The sequence below is a fragment of the Electrophorus electricus genome, chromosome 4 (assembly GCF_013358815.1).
Source record: "Electrophorus electricus isolate fEleEle1 chromosome 4, fEleEle1.pri, whole genome shotgun sequence".
In the NCBI taxonomy this organism is placed as follows: domain Eukaryota; kingdom Metazoa; phylum Chordata; class Actinopteri; order Gymnotiformes; family Gymnotidae; genus Electrophorus; species Electrophorus electricus.
The window spans coordinates 27,251,873-27,269,485 of record NC_049538.1 but is presented as its reverse complement, the minus strand read 5'-3'; the positions used below and the strand labels follow the sequence as shown (position 1 = coordinate 27,269,485).

At 38.6% G+C, this 17,613-nt stretch overlaps 2 protein-coding genes across 4 annotated transcripts; both read left to right on the top strand.

Moving 5' to 3' along the window:
• The first annotated feature begins 556 nt into the window (after positions 1–556).
• tsnaxip1 (translin-associated factor X interacting protein 1) lies at positions 557–7,437 on the top strand. 2 transcript variants are annotated; one of them, XM_027004023.2, is made up of 16 exons: positions 557–689; positions 806–854; positions 949–1,064; positions 1,934–2,060; positions 2,248–2,341; positions 2,600–2,796; positions 3,019–3,160; positions 3,300–3,472; positions 3,567–3,726; positions 3,836–3,963; positions 4,089–4,217; positions 4,314–4,472; positions 4,605–4,714; positions 4,881–5,004; positions 6,093–6,199; positions 6,310–7,437. In XM_027004023.2, the coding sequence occupies exons 1-16, from the start codon at positions 640–642 to the stop codon at positions 6,512–6,514; spliced, it is 2,070 nt and encodes a 689-aa protein (XP_026859824.2). In that variant the 5' UTR covers positions 557–639; the 3' UTR covers positions 6,515–7,437. The 2 variants fall into 2 exon arrangements, with proteins under 2 accessions (XP_026859824.2, XP_026859825.2); XM_027004024.2 differs by lacking the exons at positions 3,567–3,726; positions 3,836–3,963.
• A 282-nt stretch (positions 7,438–7,719) lies between these two features.
• On the top strand, positions 7,720–17,507 carry nutf2 (nuclear transport factor 2). 2 transcript variants are annotated; one of them, XM_027003986.2, is made up of 5 exons: positions 7,720–7,802; positions 10,933–11,054; positions 11,654–11,725; positions 12,187–12,285; positions 15,628–17,507. In XM_027003986.2, exons 2-5 carry the CDS (start codon positions 10,956–10,958, stop codon positions 15,739–15,741), a joined length of 384 nt encoding a protein of 127 aa, XP_026859787.1. In that variant the 5' UTR covers positions 7,720–7,802; positions 10,933–10,955; the 3' UTR covers positions 15,742–17,507. The 2 variants fall into 2 exon arrangements, with proteins under 2 accessions (XP_026859787.1, XP_026859788.2); XM_027003987.2 differs by lacking the exon at positions 7,720–7,802 and adding an exon at positions 11,956–11,998 and having other exon boundaries at positions 10,965–11,054.
• The last annotated feature ends 106 nt before the right edge of the window (positions 17,508–17,613 follow it).

Below are 17,613 nucleotides of genomic sequence, written 5' to 3'. Positions count from 1 at the left end.
CGCATGATGGAGGACCCCCCCCCCCTTTTTTTTTTTTCTTTTTTTTTGCGTAAATCGGTAAAATGTCGCAGTGGTGCCACTATTCTTGAAGTTTAGTGACGTCATGTAACGAGGCTTACTTCTTCATGTCCAATCTAACACGTATATGTTTATAATGTCTAGTCTACAATTACTGGAGGAATAGTATTTATTACGTGAGCAGAATTATTATTATCACTGTTTTTATGAGCCATCTACCCTGTTAAAACTAACCATCTGTAGCGAAGGAGCTCAGAAAAACAAGTCTATGGGTCATGTGTGAAAAATATGTTATGGTGAAGCGTTGCCCTGATGAAATATTAATTAAAACCTGGAATATTAACGTTACACAAAGACTGATACAAATTAAAAAAAATCTGTAGTTTACCCATGCTAAACTTTATTAAAAACATCATGCTGTATTTTAACACATGATGTTTAGTACTCGCAGTGAAATATTATGTATCAGGCAAGCTTCGGTCCCCTTTCAATTTGAGGGCTTTTTGGGTCCTTCAATACCATGGCAACCACTTATAAACAACAACAATGCCGCGCTGCTGAAGTTGCGCTGTGAACAACGCAGCAAATATTTTTATCGAACACACTGCTGTAAACTTCCACATGTCGACAGAAGAGGATATACGATTGCCGCCCATTTCAATGTCTGAAAGGCAAGGATGAATATATTTTATCAATCACCTTAATAGTAACAGGAGCCAACAATCATGCCATATCCTTTGTCATATCCTATGCGCAGTTTATAGTTTCCCAAATGTCTTTGTTCCAGAACTTCATTAGAGAAGGGGTTTCGACGGCCTAGATCAAAAATATTTACGGTAAGTTGATTATTAACGTTATCATTAACACTAACGGGGCTTTGATTTAAACTTACTTCGTCTATGTCGTGAACATTTTATTTGAAACTTTCAGGCGAAAATTGAGAGTACGTTGAACAGCTTTTCGACATGGCCTGCACATGTCAGTTCCCAAACTGTCAAGCCTAGAGGTCAAAAGCACGCTGGCGCTGAAGTGAACACACACCATGGGTATGTCATTAGTTCTGGTATACATGGCATTGATATAGACTATAGAAGCGTTGTGATAATGATATTATCTATAGAATGGGCAAGGTACAGTACCAGTTAACACATATATCAAACATATAACCCAGTGAATGCAGAAAAATACTTTTTCTGATCTAGGTATCAAGCAATTATCCGGGTCAGCTTGGTATTTTAGACTATTTCAAATTCAAATTTAAATAAGTTTACATCTCTCATGGTGTGTATTATTAGATTATAGCATATATAGTAGATTCTAGAGAATCTACACACACACACACACACACACACACACACGTATGTATGTATATATATATATATATATATATATATATATATATATATATATATATAAAATGTATATATGTATGTATATATATATATATATATGTGTGTGTGTGTGTGTGTATATGTATGTATGTATGTATGTGTGTTGTGTGTATATATATAATATATATATATATATATATATTTTTTTTTTTATGTTACAGCCTTATTCCAAAATGCATTAAATTCATTTTTCCCTCAAGATTCTACACACAATACTCCCTAATGACAAAATGAAAAAAGTTTGTTTGGAATTTTTGCTAATTTATTAAAAAATAAATAAAAAATCACATGTACATAAGTATTCATAGCTGTGAATACTTTCCTACTTTCCGGATGCACTGTGTGTGTGTGTGTGTGTGTGTGTGTGTATGTATATATGTATATATGTATATATGTATATATGTATATGTATATATGTGTGTGTATATATATATATATAAAATAGATAGATAGATAGATATAATATAGATAGATAGATTAGATAGATTCTGTGGTTCTTACCTCATAATGCATTACTGCTACAGATGTGGATATGAATTTGGAGGCTCTGTAGCAAAGCCTCGGTTCCTGGAGCAACTAGAGTGCTATCTTAAGGGAGAACTGACATCTTTAGACATGCTCAGCCCTAAACTCCAGGAAGAAAAACTTCAGGTTAAAAGGCTTTTTATTGTTGTTGTTGTTGTTAATATATAGTACAGAGATTTACAGTTAGCATTATTGTATTTTTTCTGTTTATTTAGGGACTATTACAGAATATATGGTATATATGCAGAAGTATTTAAATTCATTCAGAAACACAGTGTGTTTATTCAGTTGTCTTTATGTCTATCATATGAAGGCATACCGGGAGGTTTTTGACTATTTTATTGAGGCCTTTAAAACATACAAGCCACTGTTGTCTGCTATCAAAAGGGAATATGACACCACTTTATGTATGTATATTTTTTTTGCTTTCATTTTTTTATGTGATGTAACAAAATATATAGCCTTGCAGTGGCAGTGAAAGACCACTTCATGTCAGTAGTGCATTTAAATAGAGTAAAGTAACTTAATGTCAGTAATGTCTTAAAATAAATTAATAGAAACCCAATTGTTATGTTTAATTGTGTAATTACAGAATGTAAAAGGTTTGTAGCTGGGTTCTGACTTAACATAAGTTCTACTAAAGCATTCTGATGCCATTGGTGCAGCATATCTGCAGGAGCAGATCCGAGAGCTGGAGCCTCTCCGCGCCCAACTGGTGCTGTTGTCTGAGCAATGTGAGCAAAGGATCCTGGGCTTGAGGGAGCTGGAGCGGGCTGAGATCAGGGCTGTGAAACAGGAGCAGCAGCATCTGCTGCAAGTGATAGAAAGCATGAAAGAGCAACAGCGTGGCTTGCAGACCCAGGTTGGATCTTCTCTTTCAGTGACCATCCAATTATGATGTCGTTTTTTACACACCTAGGGTAATGTGCAGTTTTCACATACTGAATTCATTTGATTGTTATCTTGGTAATACAGCCAGGTGGTCTTAAAAAGGGCTTGAATTTGATGTTTGAGATGGCATGGGAGCCCTGTACTCAGTACACTTCGTGTATACATGCAGTGGTAACATATGAATTATTCACAGGTGTGTCATCTAAAGGAGGAGCTTGCAGCACAATATCTGCTCTACAGGGAGGAGCGAGATGCCCGAAAGCTGCTTATTGCCAGTATCAGCAACATGAGCTACAGCACAGATGAGGAGCCTGAGGAGGAGCAGGATGGTGAAAGTGAATAACCCTGAGAATTAGTAGCTGTCCTTGATGTCCTTGAAGCACAGAGTGGAGCATCTTCCACTGATTACAACTTGAAGTAGTGAGCAACCCAAATTGGGGTACTCCTATGTATTAACATTTTCTCTTCTTTTAGAAGTGCTAAAAGATGATGATCCTGTAAAGGAAAAGCTGGCTCTGAAGGTGTGTAGAGAGGATCTATCCAGGGCCCAGGTGGAGCTTAATCGCTTGCATGCAGAATATGGGGATGTGGTTCCTCGTAGGGACTGGGAAAATCTAGACTGCATGTACCAGGAGAACCTGTTAAAGGTATAAAATACCTGTTGTAACTTCAAATCCTACTAAAATCAAAAATGGCCAGCCGGTATAGTCTCAAATCCAGTGCTTAATTTCTCTGTTACAGCTGCAGACCTTACAGTCAGACTTTGACCAAATGAAATCAGAGTATGACACTCTGCTAGGTGTACATCGAGAGGTCAGCATGCAGAGAGACAGCCTTCAGAGTGAGCTAGAGGTTTTTCAAGAGGCCTCCACGCCGAGACCACATTGGGAGCAGTGTGCAGGTATAGGGCTATGCACTGCTCACCAAAGCCTATTAAGAGAAGCATACAGTGGGCATAGTGTGCAGACTGTAACCGAATTGTCTGTGTAATGTTACTTGTTTTGCATAAGATGTAATTGGTAGCAGGGAGCGCTGTTCTCAGCTCTTGGATGGCCAATCCAGCCAGAAACGGCTGGAGATTTTGCTGGAGGAGCTAAGCAGCATTAGCTTGGAGCAGAAGGAGTTTTTTACTGGACTGGTGAGATCTTGCAGTATAAAAGTCCGAGAAGTCCTCTGGCTTTCTTAGGATTCACTTCTTCTTGCAGGTGGCATTGCTCTCCATGGGACATGCCTTTGATTAAAGGCAAAAAACCTGTTTTTCAGGGTCGCTCCAGTGACGTTCCCATCTATCTGCACTATGAAGGGCAGCTGAGGAACCTCAGGTTGAAAAAAAACGATGTTCTCAGGATTATAAAGGACATATGGAAGGGGAAAGCATCTGAAGATGAAAAGGTCCCTCTGAGTCAGTCAGACAGATGTGTAAGAAATGGTCTGATTATTTTCTTCCAGGTTGTCAGTTATTGCTGTTTTCTTTATTTTCAACAAAAGCTGGATGCCAGCAGCGATTTGAAGGAATTTTTACACAAGTATCTGGAGAGGCAGCATGGTGACCAGGCAGGAGAGTGGGCCTACAGCCTGCTGGATGCCATCAAGCGTTACCTGAAAGATGACTTCATAGGCCTCTTCTATGATATTCTCACTGGCAAGGTGGGTGCTTGAAAACTAAAGCATCACCTTTGATGCTGGGAATTTTCTTTGTTCTACATGTTTCAATAGGTGAAATGCACATGCTCATTGAGGGTTGGCTGTGGAATTGAGCTGAGTGTTGCTCTGCGGCAGGTGGATGAGAGTTTGTACCATGGGCAGACCCTCTTACTGTCTCACCTCCTCAAAGTGTTCATACAGACTGACAGTGCTGAGACTGGATTGTTAACTCTATCCGAATTCAGGTGAGGGAGGTATAAAAAACCGCATACTTTGCTGCAGTACCAGTTAGAACATTAGACTGTTCGACTTGCCTGGATGTTTCTGTTTTGTTGGGATGTTTATTCTGGTGTGGCATCTGCAGTGTTGATTGGATTTGAATAAATGCAGTTATGAGTAACTCTTTTCCAGTGAGGCCCTGAGGATGGCTTTCCCCCTGAAGGGGGAGCAGGATATAGAGGAGCTGGTGGTGGCTGCTCAGTCAAACCAAGAAACCAGTAAGGGAAGCATTGCCTATCAGAGGCTGTACACAGAGGTGAGCTCTAAAACACTCCATAACCATAGCACTAAATGTACCTATATGGAAAATGTGTTCAGCATGAACTTTGCTTTCACTTGGCTTACAGTTGCTTCTGGTGTAACATTGCTTCATTGTTTTTCCCATTGTAAATCACCAAATATTTGCAGATACAAAGGTGGTCTGTACCATGCATATAAAATATGCATCTTGTATGATTTATTTTGACTACACCTGCACTATTGAGAGCATCCTCACAGGGAACATCACAGTCTGGTTTGGGAATAGCACCAAGCAGGACAGACAAGCACTCCAAAGGGTAGTGCGTTCAGCAGAGCGCATCACTCACACGGAACTTCCTGACCTGCAGACCATCTACTACAAGCGGTGCCAGACCAAGGCCAGGAGGATTGTGAATGACCCCACCCATCCCAAAAATAGTCTCTTCTCTCTGTTGAGGTCAGGGAGGCGCTTTCGCTCCCTGAAGACCAAGACAGAGAGGCTGAAGAGGAGCTTCTTCCCACAGGCCATTGAGGCCCTGAATCAGGGAAACTGATAAACTGTGGGGACCACCACCATGTAACATAACTGTATAACTGTATGTGTGTGTGTGTATATAATAAATATATATATATATATATATATATATATATATATATATATATATATATATATATATATATATATATAAAATATATTCAATTACCTTGTAACACAACAACTGTAAATATGTTATTCTACAAAATGGATCTGTACATTCTGTACATTGTGTACATATATACACAAACATATACATTGTACATTGTGTATATAATCATAATATACATATATTGCACATACATTGTTAATATATTTTTGTACATACATAGAATATATATATTTCTCTTTGCATATATATATTTCACATATATAGAATATCTATATTTCTTTATGCACCCCTGTTTTCTTTTCCTCAGTTTGGACAGAGCACTCTCAACCATTTCACTGCGAGTTATACTGTGTATGACTATGTATGTGACAAATAAACCAAACTTGAAACTTGACTATATTAAAATAAGACTAATGTTTCCCTCCCCCCCCCCCCCCCCCCCCCCCCCCCAATGCAGGACTCTGAAGGGGGAAACAGTGAATTTTTGGCTCTGGTAAAAAGGCAGGGTATGGCAGAGAGACATCAGTACATTAACCAGCTGAAGGTGCAACTAAGAGACAGAAGGTGAGAGACCATGAATCTGTGAATGATAACAATGAATATAGTTATCTGAACGGTTAATTGAAGTCAATCGCCAAGGCTAAAGAGTGCTGTCCCCACATGCTCTTTTGTAGGGAAGTGAGTGTGGAGGATTTAAGAACTGCTTTCAAGATCATTGATCCCACATTGGATTCTGCAACTCTGGATTGGAATTTGAGCATAGTCTTTCAAACTAAAGAACTGCGCCTGCACACAGCACTTCTAGACACTGAGGTTGCACTACAGCGCCTCTCTGTGGCCAATGTGAGCAGGGCAGGCCCCATGCCTCAATTGGAATAATCTCGTCACAGTTCATTTTTACATCTAGTGCATTGTGTCTGAAATTCAATTTTATTAAAAAAAATAAATGGAAAAGTACAACATTAATTTTAAAAAGTTCTCCTACAATATAAATTTGACATTTTATCTAAAATTTTGTTACAATCTTAAATTTAAGGAAAAGTGGCTCCATTTTGTTTTATATAAAGAGTAGTTTGGACTGCAAAAATTGTTAGTGAATGATAGACTTCACAGCAACACTGGTATATCACATGTCACCTCTATCTTACTGAGCTAAAAATAATCATTCTAAAATGGTGTCAAAATGTTTAATAATTAATGTTATATAATTATGTTATGATTATAATGCAATGTTTTATAGATTGAACAATGTTATGTAGCACTAAGTGTGTCTTCTATAGGTACGATCCTATACACATAGCTATAAGTTTGATAGCAAAAGGTCACATCCTGTGAAGGTGGCATTTTGTGTTATCAGACATGTAGTTCCACTTCATGGTTTCTGAGCTTGATTAAAACAGAATGGTCAATGATTTTAACTCAGGACAGGTTAGAGAGTGGCCAGAAGGGTCAGTGACCAAGGACCTCAAGACCTTGCCTGTTGTATGGCTGCTGTTATATAAGGCACTACTGCTTGTTGCCCCAAAATACAGCTTTGTGTGCCTTGATGACCAGCATAAACTGGATCTCTCCACTGACTTCTTAAAGAAGTATCCACTGACTTCTTTTCACCATCTTGACCTGGTGAAAAATATTAATAAACAACAGAAAATCATGTTTTTGATGAACAGTAAGATATAAGAACCATGTAACACAAAACCTAGACTGACTGGAATGAGGCTTATTGAAGGATTCAAGGAGTGGAAAACCTCAGTTCCTTAATAAAGAGATTAAGATTTCGGTTAAGTAGTTTATCCTGGGGGGAAAAACGTCATTCGTAGGAACGGAATATTTGACTCCTATTGTTGACTATAAAAAGACGTAAATAAAGAATGTGATGCGTTATAAATGCGTTATAAATGTCATGTCATTGATTCACTATAATGACTACGTAAGCTATTATTCATGTGAAATGTAATTCATATAAAAATTGCATCTCACATTTTTCGTTCCGGCTGGTATATTGTATTTTGTATGTTCAAGCGGCAACTAACCCCAAAACAACAATTCCCAGCATTCAAATGTGTAAGCGGTTTGCGCATACTCAGCTGAGGAGGCAGCTCAACTTCTCCACCGCGCGTCATAATCGCCATAACTGGAACCGGGGATACGGTCTGGGCTCACGGAGGTAAGCTGTTACTCATAAATACCACGTACTGGTCAACGTGGTTATTTATTGTTCCACCACATAAGTACGTATCATTATAATATATATATATGTATATATATAATCATACGATACCACTGATCTATAATGACTATTATTCCTCATGTGAGACAGGGTAGCTCGTAGGACACGCCTATGTTGTACGACAGAGTTAGCGTTAACCTAGCTATCTTAGCTTAGCTTAGCTTAGCTTATCTTAGCTAAGCTAAATTCCCCTCCACGTAAAGTCCGTTGGACAGCTCAAGTGGCTCGAGAGTATTTTTAGAATGGAACGAAAGCACGCGCTGCCTGGAGTCGCATGTCCCTATCGAGCCATGCGCTACGACAGCGGACAACCACGTCGGCTGCAGGCCATCCAAGTCGCGTCTTTCAGTCGTTGTAGCTGCACCAGCGACATCGGAGACCTTCCGCGTTAGCTCACGCTAGCTAGCCGGCTAGTTGGTTAGCTGTGTATTAGCAGGCTGCATGGGTTCAATGAATCAACACTCGCTGGGCTAGCTAGCTGATATCGGTTCTTTAAGAGATGTAAAGGCCTATATAACTGCGAGTTTGTTTTTAGCAGTCGTAAGAGCGATTCTTTAAAGTCACGCAAAAGCGTAAGCTTTAACCTGCTAACGTTAGACTGAGTGAGTTAGCCTTAGCAACTTCTGCTGCCTGATATCTGGCCGAAGCATAGTTAACTCTTCACTGACTTAGCACATGGTAGTTCTCACACTATAAGCAGTTACTTGGCTAACTAATGTTGCCATGGTTATTTGGATCATTAAACCGAAGCGTAGTGGCTAGCTAACCTAGGTGTTTGTTATGGTTCACGTTCTTTACTGATTTTGCTGGTCAGTTCAAACTGACAGGCAGCACTCCTTCATTTCGTTTAAATAAGCAGTATGGTCAGTTTACAGAAATATATTTAAATAAAACTAGGTCTCGTTTAGCTATGGTTATCAAACAAACCATGTCTTGTTTCCGTGAAGCTTTATAGTATCACTTTTTTTTCCGAATAGCCAAGTTCGCTGGCTAGCTAGCTATCTATGTGACATTCCACTAGCGTCTAAACTGGTCTAGGGCGTGTGTGGGGTATGTACTAGCATGACTAGTTTATTCCGACTCGGTGAACGTGGATAAGTAGGTTGTGTGTTGATCATAGCTTTAGAAAATGTCAATAACGGCGTGGAACATCGTCGCATCAGGGTATTAATAACGGGCCTGTTGGGTAGTAATCAACTACAATAATTATAAGATAGAGAACTGAAATGTATCTGTAGTGTCCATTTGTTTTTGTTTTTTTTTCCAGTTCACACCGTTGACACACATTCTGTGAAATTAACTATACCCAGACAGAACACTACAAAGTTTCTTAACCAATAAAAAACACAAAGTGGTGTTGTACATAGTAGTATTAGTAGGAATACAAGTAATATTAGTAGGAGGAGACTTGGCACATTTTTATAGAAAATAGCCCCCCCTTTTTTTGACACTATTGGATTTGTAAAAAATTTTTTATTGGATTGGTTTGTTGATTCAGGCAGTTTTTCATTTGCACAGAAATGCAGTGCACTTGCAGTGATATGGTTATATGATGTCTTGATTTCATGATTAGGGTTTTGGAAACGTTGGAGGCATTCAGTGGGCAGTTGGTTGTCAGTGATGGCTGATACATCCAAAATCTCAAGACCATGTTGATTTATGTTTAATCCAGTTTTGCAAAGACAGATTAATCATAAGGCTACACTGAAATTCATTTTATGTGGTGACTTCACCATTGGCACTGCAGTTGAGTCCAACACTATGGCTAATTCATGTCTAGAAAATTAGAGCTACAAGAGTAACATAGCTAACAAGTAATAGAACCTTATGACTACAAAGTAACATCATGCAATTTGCATACCAGAAACATTACACACTTGCCTCAAACTTTGTGGAGGTGAAGTACTCTCAAATGACCTAGACTGCCTAGTTTCTGATTTATAAAAATGTGAACAAAAGTACATTTCATAGCTGAAAACTGCATTGACAGCCATCGTGAATTTGGAATCACTTTATAATAGAGATGCAGCAGTAATATCTGATAACTTATACATTTTAAAGCAAGTTCAAACTATAATCAATCAATGAAGTGCAGTGAGTATAAGACATGTTTTCCTTCACTCTCACTACTTATTCTGCGCCTTGTTTATATTAAGGCTATTGTAGTGTCCATTGTCGGCCAGAGGAGGATGGACTCCCCTTTTTTTGTCTTGGTTCCTCTCTAGATTTCTTCCTCATGCTCTAGGTAGTTTTTCCTTGGCTTGCTCACTGGGGGTTTGGGCCTGGGCTTGGACATATGTAAAGATGCTTTGTGACGAAGGCTATTGTAAAAATCGCTATATAAACAAATTTGACATGTTAAACTAAAAATAGATAATTAATTTAAAATAACCATTTCACAGGTAAATCAAACATTACAATTATTGTAAGCATATGTTGCAGGAACAAAATGTTAAATTTTATTTACCAATCTTTTTAAAATAGTGCCATTTTTCCTTGAACTGGTGCAGGGATAATAAAGCCTATTGTTCAACACTAAAGCCCCCAGAAAAATATCAGTTGTAATTGTCGGCCAGAATTCCAATATTGAACAGGTTGAGAGAGATTAAAAATTGTCCTTTTTCGGCAAATAATATCGAGCACAGATATTGTGCACTTTGACATTTTAAATCTGGTTTGATCTATAGATCCAAAATTTTAAATATATGATATTATTTTACACATTATTTTATGAATATAACCAGACTACATTGTGTAAGATGTGTAGAGATTTCAGAATGCGTTTTGCCTGATTCTAATTGATGGTTATAAGTTTCCATTACTTGTCAGTTACATTTACAGAGTGGCTCCAGTTGAAAACGAGAAGCATAATTCTGATACTATACTTGTCTTGCTTGATCAACTATATTTGAGATTATATGGAAAATTTGTAAATTATATTTTAACCATAATCTGTCCTTTTACTCTAGGTTATCAGTTGATACTGTAGAGCTTTGACTTGAGATGTAGTAACACATATAGTGTAAATATAGGATATTTTAACGTTTCAATTCAATTTTCCCACTAGTGCCTGTAGCTGGGTGAATCAGGATGGGAGACAAGCCGATTTGGGAACAAATAGGATCTAGCTTTGTGCAACATTACTATCAGCTGTTTGACACAGACAGAACTCAGCTTGGATCAATATATGTAAGTATTAATGGGGAATAAGTTCATTGTACAATCAGAGGGATTCATTTGTGTCTCTTTATTTAATTCCATTACTTAGGGCAATGTTGTCAATAGGTGTTTTATAAAATATATCTCTTGCGTACTTTAATTCAACAATGCTGTGTACAAGCTATCTTGGGTTTATTTTTCAAAATCTCGATTCAAGCTTAGTATCACTAGTTTTCAGAAGAGTCTTTTGTGTAAGAAATGGGCTTCTCCTAATGGCCACCGTTAGCCCCACTATACTACACTCCCTCTGGTTGCTGGGTGGCATAGTTAAGCTTGTAAAACCTTATATACAGGACAGTCAGAATAAAACTGCATCACAGAGGCTGGTTTTCCTTTCTGTTCGTGCTTTTTTGTTTGTTTGTTTTTTTTCAGTATATTCAGGCATTTCCATTTATCTTTGGGTTGCCCAGTGTCTTAGCTGTGGTCTGTAATTTGTAAGATGCAGTCAGTCATTGGCCTCTTCTATTTTTCTCTGCCCAGTAAAGTGTAGGAAGAACGGGAAACAGCTTGTCTTTCACATATCACATTGGCCTGTCTGCTAATTTACCTGCCCTGATTCTCTCTTACAGATCGATGCATCATGCCTTACGTGGGAAGGGCAGCAATTCCAGGGAAAAGCAGCGATCGTCGAAAAACTCTCTGTAAGGCTTTATTTGCTTGATTTGGACTCAATTACCCCTAAATAGGCACTGGAAGGAGCCACTCTTATAAATGTGTAGCTGTCCCTACTCAAAACGTTTGCTTTTTGGAAGGGATGGCTTATGAATTCATATTGGCAGTGCTTGGCCTCATTCAGCCACCAGGCTCAACACATGACTGGAAATTTGTATACAGGCAAATTGAATTGTGCTTTTTGCTCCCTCTCTTTCAGTGTACTGCAGCCATGCAAGGCTGGAGTTCTTGGAACTTTCCATGTATGCTTGCAACTATACACCGTTGAAGTCTTATATGATTTGGGCAGCAACATTATGCGCAATGTCAATTCCCTGAATGCCTTGTTTTTATCGGAATGCCAATTTCTACACGGAGAACAGGACTTAAGCATAAGTTGCATCCAAGCAGTTAGCAAATGTGTTTGTAATGCATCTTTTTGTCTCTTCAGAGTCTGCCCTTCACAAAAATAGCCCACAGCATAACAGCACAAGATCACCAGCCCACTCCTGACAGCTGCATATTGAGTATGGTAGTAGGACAACTAAAAGTAAGTATTTACTTGGCCTCACTGCCCCTGCCTCCTACACTTTCTACTCATGCAGCATTTACTTTAGCATGTTTGATTGGTGGGAAGTGAGCTAATTAAGTTCAGTTCCTCCTGCTATACAATATATGTATATATTATCGGGGAAGAATGGAGGCTCTGTCTGAGGCAGCGCACTCCGAAATATCTGGAAAGAGCCATGGGCCTGTACTCCACTCCAGTAACATGTGCTTGTGGCACGTGACACATGGAGCTGCACGTTCAAATCTTTTCAACGAAGAGGTATTTTAGAGATGTAGTCTGTGTGTTTGTGTGTGTATCTGTCAGGCTGATGAAGACCAGGTACTGGGCTTCCAAAAGACCTTTCTGCTGAAACATTACAGCAATGTCAGGGTTCGCGCCAACAAGGTCTTCAGACTTGCCCCGCACATCCTTTGACCTCATGCACCCTCTTTATTCACATGGCCTCCCCTTCCCTTCCGACTGTGTGTAAGGACCTGTGCTCTGCTTGGCTTGCCCTGGTTCAAACAGGCTCTCTTAGTAATGACACTGGGCAGCGTTCAGGTCCAGCCCCTCTTCCTCTTCTCCAGCGATTAGACCACTCTTCTAAGCTGTATTTATAGCATATAGTGACACTTTGTAAACGTGGGAAAGCTTTCAGTGTGAATTAATCTGTTCCTAATATACGAGAACACACTAGCTTTACAGAACACACTAGCTTAATAAATGTTTTCTAAGAAGAGTTGTCTTCAGACCAAAGTAATCTGTTCCAAGCTTTGACTGTTATGCGGTGAATGTTATCCGTGTGGCTTTGCCCTGAAAACTAAGAATGAACATGGGGATGAAGGTGTGATGTGATTGTGCAAGTTAAAGTGTATAGATAATGACAGCTGTGGTGGTGTTGGACCTTTCCCCAAAGCTTGCATTTATAATGAAAAGACCCCAGTGGTATGGCTGGGTATAACATTTCATGTGTGTTGATGCCTACTACTACTATAAAGATTTGGACAGAGTTGTATAGACAGTGTATTAAATTTACAACCAGTAAAGTTTTTTTTTTTTTTGATCTCTCCTTATCAGCCAGTCAGGTTACAGTGTATGTAGCATTCCAGATTGGTCATAGTGGATATAAATATATATTAGATCTTAGAATTACATTTTCTGTAGAGGAGGAATTGATTGTAAAATCCAACTTAATCACCTCCATGCTTCTAGGACAAGTTACATTTCTATGTATGCAGTGACTTGACAGTTTGGGTGTGCTTACTATAATTTAGATTTAGAGGCATGTACAGTTGCATTTAGGGTGACCATACTCATGGCAAGCAAATAGCTTGCTACAGATCTGTTATTTGCCTGTTTTGTATTGGCCATTAGGGTGAGAACTGAGAGTGTACAGTTAAATTCTGCCATGGAAAGCTGGATATCATCAGGTTCTGCATATCATTCTGTCTTAAGTTTTAAATAATGTGATTTATGGACATTGGCCCAATTTTTGGATTCTTACCCATTTCCCCATCTTGCTACACACCAAATCAAACAGTTGGTATGTTAAGTCATGTTTTTTTTCCCGCTGTGTTAATATATCAGATTAGAAACACATTGTACAATTTATCAAAATTGTATTTGTTGTGAATAGCTTACATATTGTCATGTACATTGAAAGATGTTGCAGTTGTAGGAATTTATAAGTAGTCTAATGGCAAAGAGATATTCAGTATGGAAAATGTATTTGGAAATGTAAATGTCATTAATTTTTCCTTATCTCCCAACCCTATTGGCCATCTTCAGACTAATGCATTTTTGACTAGCCCATTGCTTGTTCTTTAAAATATAGGTATAAGCACTGAATACTATCTGTAAACTGATGGGACTAGGAATACAGATACTGGTACCAATTATAAGTGATGGTGCTTATTTACTGATACCCATAAAAAAGCTGCAATACTAATGTCTGATACTACATGGTACCATGTGACATGCGCAGAGTGTACTTTGCAGCACTCATGAACAGGTGACGCAGAATGTCGGCTACTGTTTCATGGTTAATGTGGAAGCAAAGCAGACTGCAGACTGGCTCTGAGAAAACATCTTTATGCTGTCACAGTTTCCCCCCTCCTGGCACCCTAATTCCCATGTGTTCTTTGTTGTTTTTATTGTTTTGTTCCTGTCTCTGCCCTGTTTTGTGCTCCCCACCACAAGGTCCCTCACCTGTGTCTTGTTAGCTGTTCATTAGTTTGTATATTTCTAGCTCTTGTTTTCTTGTATGATTGGCAAAGCCTTTGTCATGTCATTTCTGAATGTGCCAAATTTAAGCATGTTCTTGTGTTCTCTAGATTCCTGGTTTTGAGACACTCTGCTCATATTTTGTTTTTTGAATATTGATTGCTTTTTTTGTATGCTCTGCTTCAGTTTCTTTTGACCTTGATAACTGGGTATTCCCTTGCAAAGATGCTAACCCATGCGTGCTTCCTACCTTTTCTACCCTCACCTTATACCTACAATATGAGTAACTTAATAAAACCTCTTAGACCTAAACAGAAATATCAGCACAAGGAAATTAATACTAGAGGGGCAAGAAAAAGTCAATGCACCCTTAAGTTTAAACTTTGATATAAATTCCAAAGATGTAACTCATTCACTATAACATGTTGGTATTCTGTTGTTTTCTGTTTAATGGGTATACTAAAACAAGATTTTTCTGTTAAGGTACACTGCAGTAAATTACGATAAATCCCATTGTTCCCTGATACCTCTGATTGCTTAATACAAAGTAGGTTGCTAATTATCGTACAAGTATCTGTATAAGCACATAGTGAAAAACATGGGCTCCTACTTGGTCTAGACACAGTGGTATCCATGCGCCCTGCGAAATGGCTTGAAGCAGTGTTAAGCATTCGACACTCTTAGTAATGATTCAACTCTGGGCCTTGAATTTTAAAAAAATCCAGTCCTAGATGTTATTTCTGGTAGTTAATTTGTCAGACATTTGTACATTTTCAGATCGCAACCCTTGAAGTCTAGGCACTATAGATTTTCTAACTTTACATTGGAATCAGCTATGTTGACAAAGTTGCCAGTTGCATTGTCTGTTTAGTGATTCCAAAATCCAGACCTAGAATTTGATTCAAATTGTGGAATGTAATACCTTTGCTCTGTGATCTTGCATGGACCTGAATTGAGATGAATGGGTGAATTTTGGTTCTTGAGCTCACTTTTGATCAACAGTGTCCTGATAAATAATTGTAGTCCCAAGATTTCTGACTGCATTTTTTTTTTGTCTAGTCGATGAAATGTATCACTGTAGCTAATCCTATTGGTCTTTATGTATCATTTTGTTCTCAGGCAGACGATGACCCCATCATGGGATTCCATCAGAGCTTCATCCTGAAGAACATTAATGAGGCGTGGGTGTGTACCAACGACATGTTCCGCCTGGCGATACACAACTTTGGCTAATAAGCACCATGGCTGTCAGGGAAATGGGGGAAGGTGGAGAATGGGGTGCACCGCCCCCAGTGATGCCTGAACCTCTCAGTCTGCCCTTCATTCATCACTCTTTGAGAAATGGCACCGGAATCCAAGAAGTCAATTCACAGATAACGTGCAGGCACATACAGTAGCGCCTCTACTCCGGCCGTGAGAAGTGTTTCTTTGCTGAAAGCCCACAGATCCATCAGTGACCCCTTTTTCTCCGCTGATCTGCATGATGATGGGGAGCTCGAATCAGAGGACACTGACCAGGAGAAAAAAAGGCATATTAACCTCTGCCAGTTAATATTTACTTTTTAGTTGTTGAGTTTGACCTTGAACTAATAACTGTCTTAACTGTCTACCTTTGCTTCAGTACCTAGTGTGTTTCAGCTTGCTTTTAGAGTATGCTCCTTAAAATTTATGTTTTCTTTTTCTTTCTTCCTTCCTTCTCCCTCTGGAACATTGGAGCCTCCATTCATTGTGATGTCAGGTTGCTCTAACTATCCAAAGAAACATTAAACACCACCCAGACTCCTCCCCCCTTTCTCTTCAGACCAGTGTGCTTCCCGCCTTCTGCTCACTGCTCTCTGTGACAATAATTACCAAGCCACGATACACAATAAAACCTGACTTTTTCTTAACAATGGCATCATCTTGTTCCTACCCATGTCTGATTTTGTACCTGCCTTTTCCTTTTACATCACTGGTTTTGGCATACTGCTTACTATTTATTTTTTCTTTGAATAAGTATACTTCAACAGAGATTGCGATGGCAGTTCCTCTAGGAGGCCACAAAGCTGGGGAAAGCACTTAACTTGCTAAATGTGAATGCCTGGATATGTATTAATTTTTACCAAAAAGTATTTACCCAGCTAGTGGAATATGACAGGCTAAGGCAACTTGGCCTGTAGTATAGCAATTGTTTACAGACTGTACTTGTTTAGCTCCTGATTCAGACATTAAATTCTTATTTGGGAACTTTTCTTTTTCTATTACTGCTACAACACAAGTGAAGTTTGTCTTTTAAAGGCATTTAGTAATGATGAGGGACAAAGAATGAAATTACACTGTGGAGTCTTGACATTGGCTCTGTAAGGTGTTTGTAGTTAGTCCAAAGAAAGAGGTTTCTCCTTCCTTTTTGCTTTAGAAAAGGTTCCTGCTTCTGATAAACTAAATGCTAACACCATACAAGCTATGGTGTTCTGTAGTGCCCTTCCTTTTGTTTCCCAATTAAACCTTAATTCTATGTACTATTGAGAGTAAGTAATATTAATGAAAATGAATTTAGAATTGAAATTGTGAACATTAAATAATGGTCTGGTGGAGTGAAGAGAGGCTTCATAAAATCAAGTTTGTTCTAGTGATGTTACAGAGGGTAGCAAAAAAACACCTCTTGGGAGATTATAAAGGCTTCATGCCAAATGATGGTACAGATGTTGGAAACTACATTTAGTGTGCTGTGGCTTTTGCACTGAAATATTCAATACATAGCGCAGGAATTTCAGATGTGCGCTGCCATGTGATTTGAGTCACTTTCTTACTTATTTTTTCTAATGGTTTTTTTTTTTTTTTTTTTTTCTCCATGTTTTATGGTCCTAGCTCTACTTTACAGAGATGGACTCTTCAATAAATGGTAGTGGAAGAAAATAGAAATAAACTCAGATGTTTCTTTAAAACAAAAGTAAGAAATGCCATGTAATACACACCTTTTCAACTGCTGACATGTGGAAATAAAGGTGATCAAAGTGATAGTCGATGGCATTGTGATTTTTAAAACCACTGTGAGGCATTTTAATTTAGAGTTTTCAAAAGAAAGGTGTTACATTTAGTCAATGGCTACTTCTTGAGACGCAGGAC

Bases quoted from the DNA above. Each gene is read 5' to 3' on its own strand.
- tsnaxip1 (XM_027004023.2), top strand. From the start codon at position 640: ATGTCGACAGAAGAGGATATACGATTGCCGCCCATTTCAATGTCTGAA. The intron at 690-805 runs GCAAGGATGAAT...TCTTTGTTCCAG, and splicing joins CCCATTTCAATGTCTGAAAG to AACTTCATTAGAGAAGGGGT. The intron at 3,473-3,566 runs GTATAAAATACC...TCTCTGTTACAG, and splicing joins ACCAGGAGAACCTGTTAAAG to CTGCAGACCTTACAGTCAGA.
- nutf2 (XM_027003986.2), top strand. From the start codon at position 10,956: ATGGGAGACAAGCCGATTTGGGAACAAATAGGATCTAGCTTTGTGCAA. The intron at 11,726-12,186 runs GTAAGGCTTTAT...TTGTCTCTTCAG, and splicing joins CGATCGTCGAAAAACTCTCT to AGTCTGCCCTTCACAAAAAT. The intron at 12,286-15,627 runs GTAAGTATTTAC...TTTTGTTCTCAG, and splicing joins TGGTAGTAGGACAACTAAAA to GCAGACGATGACCCCATCAT.